The sequence below is a fragment of the Myotis davidii genome, unplaced genomic scaffold (assembly GCF_000327345.1).
Source record: "Myotis davidii unplaced genomic scaffold, ASM32734v1 scaffold93, whole genome shotgun sequence".
NCBI classification, from domain to species: Eukaryota; Metazoa; Chordata; class Mammalia; order Chiroptera; family Vespertilionidae; genus Myotis; species Myotis davidii.
This window is the reverse complement of record NW_006292095.1, coordinates 289,026-308,803: the sequence shown is the minus strand read 5'-3', so window position 1 is coordinate 308,803 and position 19,778 is coordinate 289,026. Positions and strand designations below refer to the sequence as shown.

Sequence of the window (19,778 nt, the reverse complement as noted above, 5' to 3'; positions counted from 1 at the left end):
ATATTCATTCCAGAAGCATAGTGTTTATTTAGTACTAATTTCTTACAGCAAAATTTTGTAGCTGCGGGACCCTTCAGTCCGCAGGCCGACGCTCTATCCACTGTGCCAAACCGGTTAAGGCAGCTTTTTAAATTTTAGTTCTATACTTTTTAAAAGTTTACTCCTATCTACTTTATAAATTTTATATGATTATAAGTAGAATTTTTCCACAATTATATTTTCTAAGTGTCCGTCACGGCTTACTAAAGCTGTTTTTTTTTATATTTTTATTTTGTAACTGGCTGCCTTACTAGTTCTAATAGCTTTTTTAACTTCATACTTTTGGGCTTTACATGTAGGCAGTCACAACATCTGCAAGTAATTATTTTATTTCTAGTTTCCTCTCTCTCTTTATTTCTTATTCTCATTTTATTGTGGTAGATCTTTTAGGATGAAGATAATTATAATGGAATATAGAGCATATCTTATGCTGATGTATTTTGTTAGGGATAATTATTCTGATTGGATAGTCAAAATGCTTTGGGAACATATAGGTAAACAAAACTAGTGGAAAACCGTTCTTGACTGAAAAGATTTTCTCCACTGGCTGAATGTGTCATTTCAGGCTTGTCTTGGAACCTGAACATTTCACTTGTTATACTTCTTCTGGTCAAATCATCGCCTTTAGAAGTTCCTGTAAAAATGCACATGTGATCTGTTCCATGAACATACTGTACTTGCTAATGTAGCATGTCACAGATTTAGTCTTGTGATTTTCTGGTAATTGATAGTGGTCTACTGTTATGGAAAATCGAGAAATGGACCTTAAACAAATGGAGTAGGAAGTGTTTTCAAGGCAATGTAAGTAGGGGCTTTCATAATGTAGCCACTGCATCTTTTGCCTGCTCTGTGTTTTGCACACCTCCCACCTCCATCCCTAAACTTCAGCCACGGTGAACTTTTTCTGCTTTCTTAAATGTGTTGTTCTCTTGCCTGTTCTTATCTCCCATTCTTAGCATTCTAGTCCTCAGAGTCAAATTCAGTGCCACTTTCTCTAGGAAGGTTGATTTCCATAAACGAGGTGTATGTCCTACCACATGTACTTCTAATGTGACCTGTATTTTCTTTAAATAATATTCTGATAATTGCTTTTTAAAATTGACTTTTAAAAATTGTTACTCATCTGTAAACTCAAACTGCACACTGTCAGAGAGTATATGTACCTTATTGACCTTTGTGTCTGACACATACATAGTCACTCAAGAAAGGTTTCCTAAATTGATGACTAAAAGGGGAATGGGGGAGAGTTAGGCATGTTTATCAGTGGGCGTGAGGGAGAGACTGCACGGAGATGCTTAATTAGCAAAAATAAATAGTAGCTCCAAGAGGGAAGCTGCGTACTTGAAAGGGCAGGGACATGTGTGCCTGTTCCCGAAACATTTACTTTTACCTGGATCTGAACCCTCATAGACTGAAGGCCAGGCCTTCTTTCTGCTACTGGAGTTGAGCCGAGAGTCTTGAGGGATCTGAAAGGTCATTTTCTACATGGATGAACTCTGTGCCCTGGGGCAGAAGGAAATAAAACCCTATTCTTTATGCTTTGCCCTTTAATTTCTTTGCTCTTTGGGGTTTCAGTAGTGCAGCCACTGGGCTTTTACGGCATCCAAAATGGCAGGCTGGCTCCTACAGTTCAGGAACCCCGCCTACAATAAACACCACGTTTAAAGCTAGAGTGAAGAAGGCAGTGGGAGCAAAAAGACAGGAGTGTGTACGAAAACGTAGTATTTGTTGCTCTTTCATTGGCCAAAGAAAGGAAGATTTGCTTTTGAGAGCCTGGATGGTGACAGTTTATGAAAATATTTCCAGCAGTGAAAAAAAAAATTATCAGGTAGTTTTAGTGTTCCTCAACTTAGAGTCAACTTATCTCCCTATACTTCTATTGTTATTATCATATTAATCCTATTATAAATGGAGAACTCAGAACTGAATATAAGTGGGAAGGCCAGATACTTCCTTGGTTATTATTTTCTATATCTCATTTATTTGTTCAGTGTCTTCCTGACAGACCTGCTGTTTGATGTCATGTTGAAACAGACACTCAGTGATTGAGCTGATTTTATGTGAAATTACTACATGACTGACAAAATTAAGCAAGTTAGTCTGCTGGCTTCGGCAGATTGGGTTGGGCCGGTGCTGTGTGTATGTGCAGATCAATTCTGGAGCTGCATAAGGGTTGGATTGAACCCTTTCACTCTACAGATCGGGAGCTGAGATGTTAAGTGACTTTCCCGAGGTCATGCAGCATTTTAGCTTCAGGGCCAGACTATTGGTAATAGTTGCACTATTGTATACACTTGCTATAGGTAATAATTTTACCTGTTTTACAAATGAGGAAACTAAGGCACAGAAAAGTAACTTGCCCAACTTCACACAGCTAGCACATGTCAGAGCCAGGATGTGAACCAAGATCTGGGTCTCAAGTCCTTGCTTTTAACCAGTGAGTTGTTTTCCTTCTCCCTCAGTCCAGTGTTCTCTGCCCATTACAGTGCTTTCACCTGCAGTAGCTGCCTCCCCAGTATGTGGCTTCTGCAGGTGTTTTCCATACATGCACATGGTACTAGCTCTCCGCCAGTATATCATGCTCTGGCTTCAGGGATGGCTCAGATTGAATGAATCTAGTCTGTAAGGAACCATGAAACAGGAAATTTATCTGCAGGCTAGTACTCAGTTGGAGTTGTTACCTCCAAAGACAACTACAACTTCTGCAAGGGTATAGTTTGGGTTATGCTGTAGTCTTTTATTTCCTTTCTCAACTATGGCTGAGAACTGATTTCTTTTTGAAGCTGGCTCAAAACCCACCAAATTTGTTGATGCTATAATGGCCAAAGGTATTTTGATGCTTATTAAATATCTATTTCTCTGGTATTGATCACAGAAGATCATTTTTATTGTTATTTTTTTCAATGCGTTGTAGTATGCATGGTCTCTGACCTCCTGGGAAATAGCTAAAAGAAATGCCCAGGAGCTGTAAGGCTAGATTCACCCAAAATGGATATTTTATTTGTTTATTTTTAAAAATATATTTTTATTGATTTCAGAGAGGAAGGGAGAGGGAGAGAGATAGAAACATCAATGATAAGAGAGAATCATTGATCGGCTGCCTCCTGCATACCCTCTACTGGGGATAGAGCCAGCAACCTGAGTATGTGCCCTTGACCAGAATCGAACCTGGGACTCTTCAGTCCATAGGCCGATGCTCTATCCACTGAGCCAACCTGAGTAGGGCCCAAAATGGACGTTATAGATATGATCCATTGGAGTTTATAATCAAGGAGACCAAGCAGAACTTCAACACATCTTTTTACCTTTGCCACTTGTAGAATCTAGAGTTCAGAGGGTCCAGAGGGCTCATTCATTCAATAGAAAAGTACTAAGGTTTGGTGTCTCCAGAGCTTTCTTGAGGGAAAAAATGGTTGTGCTTCTTGCCATCAGGTTCTGTGAGATGCTAGTCTTTTAAAGACTTGTTTTAAAATTATGATAAAAATTTCTCTCAAACTTTAGAGCATCTTTTCATTACTCTCACATGCATTATTTCATTTCCAGACAGACCTAAAGAAATATCCCATTAGAGGCACGACAGAAGTGCTCTGCAGCTGCAAGTATAGTCAGTCATGGGTTTGGTTAGGCTGTGGAGAAGCATTTGAAATGAGCCTGGAGGAGTGAGTGGATTTCCATGTGCTGGAAAGGAGGAAGGACTCATGAGGCCGAGGGAGCAACAGCCTGAGCAAAGGGGCTGCGTGGTGTACAGGAAAGAGGCAGTGGAAGTGAGCTGGAGACTTGATCACCCAGTGATAGGAACAGTGTGCTAGGAACAGTGAGGTGAGCCCCTGCTAGGAGATGTGGCAGTATTGTGTAGGCCTAGGTCTGTTTGAGTCTCCTAACCCATACTTTTTTTTTTCTTAGTGATTTTTGCCTTTCAGTTTTATTTGAGTTCTCTATTAATTAGTACAATGGGTTGTTTACTATGCAAAGTCCTCCAGGATTGAAGACAGATGTGGTTCAATTCCAGCTTTGTATCTACATAGCTTTTTGTCTTTGGGAAAGTCAGTCTTTCTGAGCCTCACTTTTTTCTCCTATTAAGTTTAGAGTGCTTTTCAGGCCTTATCCTGAGTATTAGGAGACATTTGTGAGCGCGTGTGTGCGTGTGCGTGTATCTTGAAAAAGACCACAGTGTCTGATTAAAAGAAATGGAAATATCCTGAAAGTTTAGTAAACTAAGTCCCTTCTAAATCCATAAACAAATTCAGAGAGAGAGAGAGAGAGAGAGAGAGAGAGAGATTGATTTAGTATAAAGCATTACCTGTAACTGAAAGGGGAAAGAGCAGGTAGTGGTGTCCTCATCTATAATAATAAAAGCATAATATGCAAACTGACCGAACAGCAGAACAACCATCCGGACGACCACACTATGACAAGCACTGGCGCCAGGCCAGCCACGGAGGGTGTGATGCGATTGTTGGGGGAGGGGGGCTGCCATTGCCCCATGATCGCCTCACAGAGGGAGGTCCAAGACACTGGCTGGTGGGCGATCAATCAAGGGGGAAGGGGAGGGGTGGTGGCGGACACAGGCAGCATCAGGCCAAGGCAGGTGCCGGCAGGGGGTGGGGCCGCTGCTGGCAGCTGTGGGAAGCCCGGGTCCCTGATGCCTGCAGCCTGCTGGTGCAGGTAGCCAGAGGGAAGCCGGTACCTGCAGCTGGGGGAAGGAAGGCCTACCCTTGCATGAATTTCGTGCATCAGGCCTCTAGTTTATAATAATGAGCTTTCCCAAACTTTGGCAAGTTTTAAATGTTATCAATGGGAGTTATTTCTGTAAGTATTTTGGTTGCTGTGAAGTGACTAGCATGTGACAACGCTGTGATAAGGTGCAGAAACGTCATCTATTGGGGACTTGCAGCTGGTGGCATTGCAGCAAATTGTGGACTTTAGAATCCCGTGGGGCAGGACCACAAAGCCAGGAGGACAGGACTTTTAACACCTCTGGTTGATACAGGGGAGGGGAGAAGTCACACATTTGCTATTATAGCTACTTGACTTGTACTTTCTTCTTTTTATTTTAAGTGGTGGGGTAAAGATCTTTTAATAGGACTGTTGCGATTGACTTAAAGTATGTTTAGCTTTTATTAACGTCTAATTCCAAGGATAGGAATTCAGATTGTGATAGTAAGATTGTCTAGGTGATTTGATTATAGTTGAAGGAGAAATTGGAAAATGAATTTTAGGGATGGCAGCAAAGTGAAATCTGTTTTCTGCAGACCCCGAAGGAAGGAGCGTATCCTCCAAGTGGAAGTCCCAGATTGCTAGGTTTTTCTTTTTTTAGCTTCTTGGGTGATTTTCTAGCTATTGGCTTGGTTAGTGTTTTCTTTTCATTGCCCTTTCTTCCTCCCCCTCCCTCCTTTTCTTGCTGCTTTTTAAGACCAGAGTGATATTACTTATACATTTCAAAAATAAAAATAAAGAATAAAGCTTAAATAACAGTTTTATAGAGCTGATTGACTGGGTTGATTCATCACTTTTGAGTGCATTTATATGCTAGGATAGGAGTTAAGTGGTCATATAATTTGTAGAGTATCTATTGCTCTTTAGGTTGGTCCACGTTTGTACATTCCCTCACGAGCCAATCCTTCAAGAATTTCTGTGCCCGCCTTCTTCCTACTTTTGCTGCCCAGCTTCTGGCGGCCAGTGAATATATGGTATACCAATATTAATCCCAGCAAAAATGTGGACCACAGAGAAATTTCTCCATAAAATTATTTATTGCGTTTTAAAATGTGTGGAACATCCATGAATATGAATAATTAGAAGATGGTTTAAGATCCAGTTGAAAGTAGTTCAGTACTTCATATTTTTAAAATTAAAACTGACCATTTTTCCCCCTTAGGGTGTGATGGGGCAGAATGTGGCACTTTAAAACCATTATTTTTCAATTAGAACTTTTCCTTAATATGTAACCAATCAGTGATAGAAAACTAATTATTTTTAAGTTTCAGATAATTACATATGAAAAAAGAGAAACCAGAAAAATGTTTTGATAATTATAACAAGTAATAATGAAGCATATATTGGGTTTTCATATGCTGTTTGGGAATTTATTGCTTTTGAATTGACTTTTATTAATGATTGTATTACTGAATGGGCCTCTATAGAGGGATGCACTAGGGAATAATGAGTTAAGCATTATACATAAACAGCCATTGTCATTGGTTTTCTTGTTATATAGGAAGTATATATGAGTATTATTTGTGCTGTTTGTCTTTCTCTTTTTAATTGTTAAGGATTTTAGAGAGAAAAAGCAGAGGAGCCAGTCCAGGCAATTCTGACTTGTAACAATTTGACATTTCTTTTTTATAAATTTTCTTTGGAGGGATAGACTTGATCTCACTCTGTGGTGTAGTAAATATTCTTCCTAAGTTTGAGTTCGTGATGTATTTCTTTATTGATAATGTTAACACCCCCCTTTAAATGAATTTCTATAAATTAGTTCATTTGAATTTGGAGAAACAGGAAGGGATATCTTGGCCTGGATAAACAAGTGGGTTTCTGGGTAAGATATGGGAGTGTGATGTCTAAATCCAGACCTCTCTGTCTCCATCAGTGTGTGCAGTGTATCAGTCACCGTCATTAAAGGACATGGTCAATTTCAGACCATCCACTCCTTAATTTACAAGGAAATAGTATGCAGTTGCCCTTTTGCTTTATTTCCTTTTGCTAGGGTGGAGAGTGATATGAGATTTTTAATGCCGCATCAAGGCAGTGAAGTAACATAGCCAGAGGCAGTTTCCATGGAGGATATAAACTCAGAATGTCCACTGACATTTTTAGAGCATTTCAGGAAAACAAGTTAGTCCATGCAAATGATTCATTCTCCCTTTCTTGCCCACTGAATTGGGATTCACGGATCCCAGTTTCCACGAAGAAGCTTCTGTGCAGATCATGAACCTGCACAAGATTTTGTGTCATTTTTTCTCTTTATTCCCAAACTGGACATCCAGTAACAATTGCTTTGCAAAGGAGTCATCTGAAATGTTTATGATGTGGTCGTACTGAAGCTGACTTGGTAATATTGCAGATATTACATTTTTATATGAGTGCTGGCCCAGAAAAGCTGCAAGTTAGTGTCAAAAACCAAAACAAACCCAAAAGGCAAAAACATGACAAGCTGCATCAGCTGGCTCATGCCTCCAGAGGAGTATGAACCTCTGGAATGAAGAGTTCGCTTATTTACCGGAAATCTGTGCTTCTAAGGCAATCTGTATTTTATTCACTGGTGCATTTGGTCAATTTCTGTGCCACTGCCTGCACGCTGGTGCCCTCTTCTGGAATCATGAATGCAGGGCTGAGCAAAATGGAGGTGCTTTAAAAGGTAGGCTGAGGAGACAGAACCTCTGGATGACACTTCTTAAAATTCTTCATTGGCAACGACTGAATTTTGGCCTCTGTGCTAAACAGAGAAATAGCTATTAGGAATTTTGACTATTAGGAATCATTTATGGTTTTCTTTGAAAGGCCCTAAAATCATGTATAAGAAAGATGAAGTCTCTTCTAGAGAAAATATATTCTATATGTGTCAAAAATGGGTTCATTTGGGGCAATTTAAGTCAGTATTAATTTCTACTAGGCGCTTACTAACACTTGTATACAATATAAATAGCAGTTTCCATTAAATAAAATACTGTCAGATGTCATTATCTCACGCAGTCATGCAAATAACCAAGCAATTTGAATCTTTAAAAAAAATATATTTCTTTAATGATTTCAGAGAGGAAGGGAGAAGGAGAGAGAGAGAGAGAAACATCAATGATGAGAGAGAATCATTGATTGGCTGCCTCCTGCACACCCCGTACTGGGGAACGAGCCCACAACCTAGGCATGTGCCCTTGGCCGGAATCGAACCTGGGACCCTTCAGTCCGCAGGCTGATGCTCTATCCATTGAGCCAAGCCGATTAGGGCACAATTTGAATCTTAAGGATGTAGGAGTAGGACTAGGGATGAAAATGGATCTGGTGATGGGAGCTGACAGTACACTGAGCATTTACATGGAACTTCTCACTTAATCTTCACAACAGCATGGGGGTTGGTCTGTTATCTCCATTTCATAGATGAGAAAACTAAGGCTCACAGAGAAGAATGAACTTACCCAAAGTCTCACAAATGGTGACTGATGGAACCAATGTTTGAACCTTAGTGGTTCACTTGGATGGAACTTGCTTTTAGCAGCTTCTAAATTAATAATTGTTACTCATTGGCAAATTGAACACTTGCAAGTAGAATCCCATTAATAAATGACGGGAGACCTCCTAATTCTACTATAATGCAGTCGTGTTCAGATGAATGCAGTACCAGGTATTTCTGTGTTGGCACGTTTAAGGATTCCTTGGTCATATGGCACACTACAGCCTCTCACAGGGGATCCTACCCCCAATGTGGGGGGACGACTATTCCTGTACTGAGTTTCCACAGGGTGGGGATGGTTGCTATGGCTACCAGACAGCTTGCCTGGACATCCTGTGGACACCCTAAACTTCTCATGTCTTCGAATCAAACTCATGGCCTTTTCTCCTTCTGTCTCCTGTTCCTCTGCATATGGACGCACTCGCTGTTATACACCTCTCTCTCCCTCTTATATTCATTATCTTGGTTGGGGCATCACATTCTGCCCAGCTTCTAAGTCAGAGTTAGCCTCTGCCCTCTCAGTGAACACCACTTAACACACATCCCAAATCACCCATTATGTTCTTTCATTTTACTTTCTAAATATCTTTCAGAGCAGGCTTTTTTTATATATATATTTGCATGAACTCACTTTCAGTTTAGTTTCTTGTCTCTTGACCAGTCTGTGTTGAGAACTTTCCTAGGTGATTTCTTGGCCTTCAATTTTGTCTCCCTGCTCTTTTTCCTCCATGCTGTAAGCAAAAGTGATCTTGCCCAAATCCAAGTCCGATTCCTTACCTTTTCCCCAGGATAGGCCTAGAGTGGTTCCTCATGGCGTGCAGTGGCGACTCGAGTCCTGACACATCTCAGAATCATCTTGGACCTTAAAAAGAAAAGTGCTGAGGCCACTTCAGGCCAGCGGAGTGGGAATTCCCTGGAGTGGGCCCCTGGCACAAGTCATGTCTGGAATGTTCACATACCCTCCTATCAGGCTGTCTACTTGGATATCTAATAGTCATCTCCAAGTTAACGTGTTTAAATGGAACTTCTTTCTCTCAAAACTTGTGCCAACTTTGACCTTCCCCATCTAAGTTGATGGCAACTGTGCCTTTCAATTTCTTCAGACCTCCCATGACCACTTTATATATAAAAAAAGTCACTCACCCCAAAACTGGGAGTTCTGATCTCTTCTTTCTTTGCTCTTTTTTTCTTTTCCGTAGCAATTGTCACCTTAGCACAGGGGTGGGGGACCTTTTATTGCCAAGAGCCATTTGAATATTTATAACATCATTAATGGGCCTTATAAAATTATCAACCTAAAAATTACCCTGCTATATTTGGTCACACATTTAATTAACTCACCCCTAATGCGTTGGCAGGGCCAGATCAAATGATTTCACAGGCCTTTACGGCCTGTGGGCCGGAAGTTCCCACCCCTGTTCAAGCATATTATATGCTCATTGATTATGTCTGTAGTTTATTTTTAGCTCCTCTCAATAGAAGGGTGTTTTTGTTTTGTTTTGTCTTTTTTGTCCTTTTGTTTTGTTTACTGAAGTATTCCAAACACCTAAAGCATTGCTTGGCACATGCTACGGAATTCGTTAGTATTTGTTGAATCATACCAGAGAATGACTAGAAATAGTAAAATGAATATAGTAGAGGACTCCATGCTTGAGTCCTGGAGTCCCACTGCCCATGTCCAGCCCTGTGCCTCAGCTTCCATCTGTGAAATGGGTCTATCATTTCGTAAGGTTGAGGATCAAATGAGACAATCCCTAGGAAACACTTGTCTGGTGGCTGGCACATGGTTACTTATGTTAGATGCTGTCGGGTGAACGCTAATACTGGAGGTGTTGTAGTTGTTCTGAATCATTTCTCATTGATGTTTCCTTCAACATTGGATTATATACATCTCTGCAATGCCCGAGGAATGAACACTATAGATAATGATAGCCAATAAGATTTTCTTTCTTAGTGACAATTTATGCTTCAAGGTTTTAAGTGTATCTTTCATATGATGTTACTTAGACCTCTTGTTGACTTTCATTCCGGCCATGAAAGCTGTGCATTTGACCTAGCTTCACGAGCCTGTTGGTCCCAGACTCTGTGTCTGTATCTTCTGCCTGAAGAATGACAACAGGGTCATATTGCTCTCTCTGGTCTTTTTATCCCACTTGCAAGTGAGGACATTTCTTTCCACTCTTGGGGATTCCTCTGAATTGCCTTTGCCATGCTTATACAGGGTGGGGCCAACGTAAGTTTATAGCTGTTCATCTGGAAAGTAATGCAATAATTAATAAATAGTAGTACAAGAATAAACTGTGTTTGGTATATTCCCAACTGTAAACCTACTTTTGTTCTATCCCGTGTATAAAATTTAACAAGGCGGCTGTGGGTTGTTATTTTGTATGTTGTTTTGTATGTATATCCCAGGACATATTTTATAAATGCAGGAGGAAAAATGTTGACACCTTAGCCTAGTTTATTTATTCTAGTTTTAATACCACAATTAAATAATTTAAAGATTTTTTTCAAAATTTAAATTCAAAATAAATAGGAAATAATATAGTTAGTGCCCTCTGCTGATGTTGGTCTCTAGAATGTTCCCAGGATTAATTATAATGAATTAGAAGTTTGTGCTGCATGTCATTGATAGCAGAACATTGGGGACATGGAGACAGATCATTGCCCAGTTCTTGCATTTTTTGACAGATATTGAATAACTTCGATCTACTCTTGTGATGTGGATACAAAATGAAATTCAAGGTAGTGGTAGATGAGAGATGGGTTTTTAAAAGGCAGAGCTATAATAAAAGTATATGCCAGAGTCTTGTGCTCTGAAAATGCAGTGAGGGGAGTTGGAGCATGATTCTTAGAAAAGTAGTTATTTTACCCGGACTTGCATAGGATCAGTAAGAATTTGCAGAATTTTGGGTAGCCCAGAATTTGGGGGTGGAGGTAACAAGAGTGGCAAAGGGAACAATATGTGAAAGGGATATAAAAACACAGGTAATATTTCCGTGTGGCCCAACTGTGAGGACAGTGGTCCGGTAATAAATCTAAAAGAGGAGGCATGTGATCACATCTGTGGTGACAGTATGCAGGTTGGGGGGAAAGGCTGAGCATACAAAGAAAAGAGGTAGGGTCTTCCTTTTGTATGTAGAGAAGAATTGGTGGGTCCTAGGCAAGTGAGAGACCGTCTTGATAAAACTATAGAAAACTAGTAGGAGTAAAAATGTAATCACAGAAGCAAGTCAAAATAAACCTGGAGGTGTGGTGGAAGTGCCCAAAGGGCCTGGGGGCAGGTGCAGCCTCCTCTGCTCACAAATTGATTGACAGGTGTGGTGACCAGAGGCGCTAAATTCCAGGCCCTGTCCCCCAGCTCAGCCCTCAGATGGCCCACTGCCTAGAACCTGCATGCTCCGCGGGGCACCCCAGGACCAGGAGCTGGGGGTCCCAGGGCTCTGGGGCAGGGGATCCGGGGTGCCCCTCCTTCCTTGGGACCTGTCGTTCCCATCCTCATCTTTCCCCCGGATCTAGGGTTCAGGGCGGAACAACTGAGCGCACCCCGGCAGCTGCTGATCCTCTGTAGCCCCATGGGAGAGTCCTGTGCACAGCACCTGCCAAGTACACAGTATTTGACGCAGAAGGATATGTGAAGCCTCAGTCCTGCATTGACATTGTGATTCGCCATCTGGCCCCCTGTGCCAGCCACTTTATATCCAGGACCACTTCCGCATTGAGCTGTCTGAGGAGGGAGCTGAGGCTGAGTGTTGGGGTGCAAGGACTTCACCTTGGTTTTAAGGGCCCCAGCCTACCAAACTTCAGGGACAGCCTGACCTAACGCCCCACCTGGGCCTCCTTCCTGGACAGCACCACCCATGACCAGACACCTACCTGAGAAATCCCACCCACAGCTGGCCACCAGCTCCTTCCTCCTGCTCTTGCTGACTGGCATAGTCTCGGTGGCCTTCCTGCTGCTCCCACTCTAGGATGAACTGGGTAGCCAGTTGCCCCAAATCCTGCATGTCTCCCTGGGACTAAAGTTGGTGGTGGCCTACATCTTGGGCCTCCTTACCATGGTCTTTCTCCGTACCTGAGTCCCCTCCCCGGCAGGGCTGTGGACCTGAGACAGCCACTGTGATGCTCATACCTTGCCTCGACTCGTACTCCCTTCTTCTTCCTGCCATACCCTCCACCCTTGACAAAAAAAAAAAACCCCAAAACAACACAGGGGTTTGTATTCATTTTCCAAGTTGAATAAAATAAATTTGCAAAATTAAACTGAAAAAGAAAACCCACCAAAAAAACCCCCCAAACAAACAAACAAACACAAACCTGGGCGGTAGCCTGATTGTGAAAAGCACTACCAATTCACAGTCAGAGAACACCATTATTGGAATTCTTCAAATAAAGCCGAGGAGGGCAAACATTTCAGGAGATAGAGTCCAGTTAAATCTGAATTTCTAGATAAACAAGAAATAATATTTTAGTGTTCAGAATGCCCATACAATATTTGAAATACACTGAAAATTATTTTTTTATCTGAAATTCAGATCTAGGTGGGTGTCCTATTATTTTTATTTGAAAAATCTGGTAATCCTAGTATGACAAAAATGAAAAAATAAAAGGTCATGAAAAGGCTTGATGGTCAGACTCGATCTGATTTTTTAAATAGTGTTATGTTTGCTTAGAGGTATGAGATACAAGCGTTTGATAGAACATAGGGAGAATCTTTTGGGAAATGTTTTCTACATTTAAGTCACTGGTAGGGATTTCACCTTATGAGATTATTAAGAAAAATGGAACTATAGAAAAGAGGAAATTGAAAAGCATCTAATATTCAACAGACTAGGTGGACAGTGTCTTGTGTATTCCAGGAAACAAAATGGGTGTCATTCTCTCGGAGAGGGACCATCACGCTGCTTGATCAAATGTGAACAAGGCCGGCTGCCATTGTTGTTTATGTTCTTCATGTACAGTGGCCCCTGTGTTCTGGCTCCTGTTTTTATTGAGGCTCTGAAAGCATTACAAAAGGCCCAACAATAAACACTGCTGAGAATGTGAGGTCATAGTAATGTGACCTCACAGGGAGCCAGTTCTTTGGAATCCCTAGAAGACCAGCAGACTCTGGAGTTGTGGGCGAATGGATACTGGGAAGGGGCTGAGAAGAGGAAGTATGGCCCATGCGCACCCTGGGCTCCATGATGAGCTTCCCTTGGTGTCTGTCTTATTGCTGGTGAGTTTGTCTTGCCACCTTTTCGCATACATTCTGATTTAAAAGGAGCAGTCTCTGTTCTCATTCAAATAATCTGGTAAATTGTGAAGTGGGACAGAATGAAGCCATCTAGGAATGGAGGTATTTAACCTCACTTTATTCTTAATTTTCTTTTTTTTTGCTAAAATCCAGAGAAATCTGATGCCTACAGATTTTAATATTACCTTCTGGTGAATGTGAGGAAAATGAGAAATAGACCGGCTGGGAAAGCTAGTAGAAAGAGGAGGCAAATGTGAGGAATGAGAAACGTGAACAATAGGAATAATTTTGGCTACTACATTAAAAAAAATATGCTCATTAGGATAAGTATCTTGTACTTAAACAAAATCTTCGCAGTATGATGTATAAACTACATGTTTGCCTGGAGTGATTAAGTATATGCTGTGAATTTACCCTGAGAAGTAAACAATCAGTACCAGTTTAACTGAGAAGAAAATTCTTTCTTTGACATTTTCCTGCAACATGATAAGTTAATAGAGTAAGAGAAGGCATGGGAACACAACTCCAGGGATATTTTTATTTATTTATAAAAATTACTTGATTTTAACTAAAATCGTTCTTGGAATACATATTTTACATTTCACCACTTATGTGAGAAAACACAAAGTTGTCTTTAAAAGAAGTTTCTTCTATGACTTTATTTTTTATAGGTTTTCTATATGTAATAATTAAATATTCATTTTCCGATAAGATAAATTTCACAAAACTGGCTGGGTAATGTCAACTCTCTAGAGCATTGGTTCTCAACCTTCTGGCCCTTTAAATACAGTTCCTCATGTTGTGACCCAACCATAAAATTATTTTCGTTGCTACTTCATAACTGTAATGTTGCTACTGTTAATGAATCGTAATGTAAATATCTGATATGCAGGATGGTCTTAGGCGACCCCTGTGAAAGGGTCATTCTACTGCCAAAGGGATCGCGACCCACAGGTTGAGAACCACTGCTCTAGAGGGAGGTTTAGAATGAAAAAATATTTAAATGTATTTGCATGAAGGTTTCACCATGATGAAGCAATTTATTGTCATTTGTAGGTATTTCTGCTGGAAACTTATTTAAGGTGGTTACCGGGCATCCTGGTTCTCCTGGATCGGCTCTAGTTTGTGTCTGTTGTCCTGGAATTGACTACATTTTCACATTTGATTTTGACTTTAATAAAATGAAGTAATACCATGAATAGTTGCAGTGAAATAAGTCAGCATGGGTTTGATAAACCCCCACCTTGTATTTCCAGCTTCTCCAAAGTCTCTTCTGGAAGGTGTGATTGGCGTGTGCATAGAACAGAATTTTCCTGTGGTTGATTGAGTCTCAGAGACAGTGTGGGATAACCTTTCTTTTTTTTCCTTCCTGGTAGTCCCCTTCAGGACAGCACATAGCTGGGAAAGTGAGCTTGGGGAGGGGCTCCTGGGGACAGTTAACCCCCTCAGGTCTGGCAGGATTGGGGGAAGTCAGGGACTTTGCCCCTAGGAGCTACTTGGTGTATCAGCTGGTTGTAGAGTAGCCCAACTACATTTCAGTGCTAGTGAAGCTGCCAGGCTAACACTTAGTTGGTGGATAAATGGGAAATTATAATTTAGATAGAATAGGTGACAAAATAGAGTTTGAGCAGTTTTTAAAATACTCATCTTTGCTAACGTGAATTTTGTATTTCATTATGTAAATTTACAATGAATTTCTTTCTATTGGTAATGCTTATTTTACTTGTAATAATTACAGTTACATTTTGAATGATTGGTCATCCCTGTTCCCTCTTCAGAGTATCCTGTTTTAGACAATAAATGGTTACTATACTTACTAGTACTATTCAGACCAAGTTAAAGAAGTATGGGATAGGGCAAGGGCACCCAAACTACTCTATGGACCTCATTCAGCCTTGCCTGAAATGGCTCTTAAGTTCTTAAAAGTTGTAAAAAAACAACAGAAACAAAGAATCATGTGGAAGGGGCCTTAGGTGGCATACAAGTCCAAAATATGTACTCTCTGGTCCATTACAGAAACATTCTGACTGTCTAGAGTCTGTTGTAAATGTGTTGGAAGGCTACTTACACACAGGAGTTCATCATGAAATAGCTTTGTTTTATTACCAAGTTAAAACGAAGATTTGGAAATTACTGTGTTCTCATTTATTTTTTTAACAAAATCACCCTTTTATTTTCATTACTCAAAAAAAAAGATGGGTAATTTCCTTTTATTGTGTTCTTTTATTTTTTATAAAATACATATTTTAAAATTTAACTTTATTGAAAGTATTACAGACATCCCCTTGCTTTCTATTAACCCCTTCCACTCCACTCCCGCCCCCTTCCCAGGTCTTTACCGCACTATTGTCTGTGTTGAGGGGTTATGCATACATGCATATAAGTTCTTCTGTTTTTGTGTCTGTGTGATGTAGCATTCTAGAACAGAAGTTTCACAGCATGGTCTGTGGGGCTTCCCCAGACCCTTTCAGTTGGTTTGTGAGATCAAAGTTATTTTATAACAACAGTACAGCATTATTTTCCTCTTTCACTGTGTTCATATTTGCATTGATGGTACAAAAGCAGTGGGAGGGAGTGTCTTAGCACTAATCAAGGGAGTAGCACCAAACTGTTCTAATTGCTATATTGCAGTTTACTACCGTGCACTTGAAATAAAAACAGGCCAGTTTCACCTAAAAATATCCTTGATTAAGCAGTACACATTAATTACATTTCAATCCTTGACTACATGCCTTTTTCATCTCTCATGGGATGAAATGGAAAATATGCATAAAGCACTTCTGCTCCGGATGGCCGTCTCCAGGAAAAGCACTTGGACATAATTAGAGTTGTGAGCTGTAAACTACTCCCTTTTTTCATGGAATGCCATTTTTCCTTCAAAGTATGACTGGGAACTAGGTTATTGGCAAACATTTTCTTGGATATATATAGAGTGTGTCTATCACTTTAAGGAAAACAACTGACAATTTTTATTGCCAATGATAAAATGTGGGCTTCCCATCAAAAAACTAGAAGTTTAGAAAACTTAGATCCGTACCAAAAATTCGACAACTTCCCAATACTTAGACTTTTTGAAGATATTATTAGCGGTGACATTAATGAATGTGATTTTTTTCATATTTCATAATGAAATATGTCAACAGATATTTTGCAAATGACCATTGTATGTTGCAGAATCATTTCTGGTAAAAGATCCATTCAAAGTGTAAGATAGATTTTAATATTCCTACAAAACATTCATTGATACAGTTTAGATTCTATATTGCAACTAACCTTTAAGAACTTACCACTGTCTTATTTGGGTGTCATATCAGAAAATAATATCTACAATGATCTGAAAAGGATTTTAAGAGTAATTAAATATCTGTGTGATCCTGTTTTTTCTTAATCTGTTTCAATCAAATCAATACATTAATGCAGCTTGAATGTCAAAGTAGCTATGAGGATGCAGCTGTCTTCTAGTAAGCCAGCCATTAAAGAAATGTGTAAAAAATGTGAATTACGGTTGTGTGTCTCACTAAACTTTGTTGTTTTGGAAAATATAGTTATCTTTAATAAGAATATATTTATTTTCATGATATGGAATTTTAAATGAATTAATATTTGAAAATGTTCTATTTTAATTACTAATATAGTGGATGTCAATAGAGATAACTCACATAACCAAAGGTCTTTGGAGTCCTCCATACTTTTAAAAATGAAAAGGTCCTGAAAACAAAAGGTTTGAGAACTGCTTATCCAGGATTTAAGCAGTCACTTCTTTAGTGCATTGAAATAGTAACTGACAATATTTTATGAATAATTAACCAGTTAATTGCCATGAAACTTTGAATTTAATTAAAAAAGGTCCACCGTTTGTGTCTGTAGATGCCTATGGTGTACAAATGGTAAAGCATAAAACAATCTCATTTAAAAGCGTTTTTTCATTTAGTTGGTTGTACAGTATCATGATAATTTTTTCAGCTATTTTCCCTGTTTTTGGCCATGCAAGAAAAATCTTGACTTCTTTTTCCTTCTTTTTCAGTTCTCGCAGCCATGCTGGGGTGAAAACAGGACTGCTGGAGGAGGCTCATGCTGAAATGGGGAACACGGAAATTCTGGAAAGGGAGCCCTCAGAAAGTCTCAGTAATGGCACTAGCAGCAACGTAGAAGCAGCCAAGAGGTTGGCCAAACGCCTTTATCAACTAGACAGATTCAAAAGGTCGGATGTCGCAAAGCACCTAGGCAAGAAGTACGTTCTGTCCCAAGGCCGTGTGTGTGTGTGTGTGTGTGTGTGTGTGTGTGTGTGTGTGCGCGCGCGCGCGCGCACACTTGCTTTTATATTAATAACCAAATCTATTTTGCTTTCTTATAGCAATGAATTTAGCAGACTAGTTGCAGAAGAATATCTGAAGTTTTTTGATTTTACAGGAATGACGCTGGATCAGTCTCTCAGGTAAGATTAAATTTCTATTCTTTTTGCCTCCAAAAAATTTCTCCTAAGAAGAGAAAGTAATGTGCTGAAGCTAAAATCTGATTTTTATTTGTTTAGATTTTAAAAAAATTTTATTTCAGAGAGGCAGAGAGGTGGAGACAGAGCTAGAAAAATTAATGATGAGAGATCATTGGCTGCCTCTTGTGCGCCCTATACTGGTGATCGAGCCCACAACCCCGGGCATGTGCCTTGACTGGGAATCGAACCGTGACCTTCTAGTTTAGCCATGGGCAAACTACGGCCCACAGGCCGGATCCGGCCCGTTTGAAGACCGCACCCTTTTATGTAATGATGTTTACTTTGAATTTATATTAGTTCACACAAACACTCCATCCATGCTTTTGTTCCGGCCCTCCGGTCCAGTTCAAGAACCCATTGTGGCCCTCGAGTCAAAAAGTTTGCCCGCCCCTGTTCTAGTTCATAGGTCGATGCGCAACCATTGAGTTATGCTGGCCTCACTGATGTTTATTTTTTTTAAACCCACAGTTACTTTGTGAATTTAGTTCAGATTGCATTATAAATATTAAATGTATCAGAAAATGAGAAAAACATTGTTTTTATGAAATTACATGAACTCATATTCGGCATCTAGTAGGTGACAAAGTCAAGAATGGTGGCAGCATAAGTCATGAGGAGAAATGGAATCTGTGGGAATTTGGTTTTCATGTGATCAGTTTTTTAAAATGCAGTTTACATAGACTATAGAATTTTAGATATTTTTCCTAAGCATTTGTTTACAATACCAATTAACCTTTTAAGACAGCACTTTGGAGTTAACTCATGAATGGAATAAAAATGAATATCAACATAATCAGCAGAAAGTATCTGTAAAAGTGTGTCAGGCAGTAACACTTTTTGCTCATGTGAAGATGACTTACACAATCTGACCCTCATTTTTCACAACATATTGTACTGTAAATTTCTAACAGCAGCTGGAGGTAGAACCCAGTCAGCATCTAATCTTATGAAGTTTATAACATGTCAGAGCCTGGAGGAATTCTGAGATCATGTGTATAACCTGCTAGTTTTACAAAGCAGGAAACTGAGACCTGGGGGATGAAGGAGGGTCGTTTGGATTATAATGCACACAGAGACTTCTTCTGTGGCTCTGCATGAATCAAGGGTCTTCATAGGTTTTGCAATGAAAACAGGTAAGGGTGGAGGAGAGATCTGTATTTTTGTTTTGCTTTGCTTTCTTATGTGATTTATTTTTTAAAAGTTAGAAAAAAAGTTTTATCAGTATAATTTAGATTAGCAGACTATAAAGAGCAACATTTTCATCATAGAAATGAGCATTTTAAATGATTCTTTTCTTTCCCATCTCATGGGAATGCATCTACTTTGTCAAGTGAGGGACATCTGGTTTTATCTGTAACTAGTGTCCCGACGCACAGATTCATGTACATTGAAAGGAAATTAATTAGAAGAAATATTTTAATATCACTATTCACCTCTTGCTAATGAAAAGAAAATAGGATTCTACTGAGTCTCCTACCTACCTACTCTAGGACTTCTGTGAGGATCAAATGAGATGAGGCAGGGGAAAATGCTTCACAAACATTTGATTAAACTGTAAATGTTTCCACCTGGCTATAAAGCAAGTCATGTTCCTGGGATGAAGAAACTCCAAGGAGGCTAGTCACTAGGGAGAGGAAGCCAGGCGTTGCTACATGACATTATTACCTGGATGGACACTTAGCATATTAGCCTTTCATATATACAGACTAGAGGCCCGGTGCATGAAATTCAAGCACTCAGGGGGTGGAGGGGCCCCTCAGCTTGGCCTGTGCCTCTTGCAGTTCTGGAGCTTTCAAGGGATGTGTGACTGATGGCTTAGGCCCCCATCCCCTCCACCCTCC

At 39.9% G+C, this 19,778-nt stretch overlaps 1 protein-coding gene and 1 pseudogene across 8 annotated transcripts in view; both read left to right on the top strand.

The window, feature by feature from the left end:
- PSD3 (pleckstrin and Sec7 domain containing 3) overlaps window positions 1-19,778 on the top strand; it is a 432,295-nt gene that overhangs the window by 198,720 nt on the left and 213,797 nt on the right. For 6 of the 8 annotated variants that reach the window (XM_015565163.1, XM_006765503.2, XM_015565164.1 and 3 more), the window contains 2 exons: window positions 17,470-17,676; window positions 17,800-17,880. In XM_015565163.1, coding sequence (XP_015420649.1) covers window positions 17,470-17,676; window positions 17,800-17,880 — 288 coding nt within the window. Of the gene's footprint in view, window positions 1-13,076; window positions 13,428-14,501; window positions 14,726-17,469; window positions 17,677-17,799; window positions 17,881-19,778 lie in introns of those variants that run through there. The other 2 variants (XM_015565165.1, XM_006765505.2) reach the window with 2 other exon arrangements.
- LOC102767498 lies at window positions 11,511-12,490 on the top strand (annotated as a pseudogene).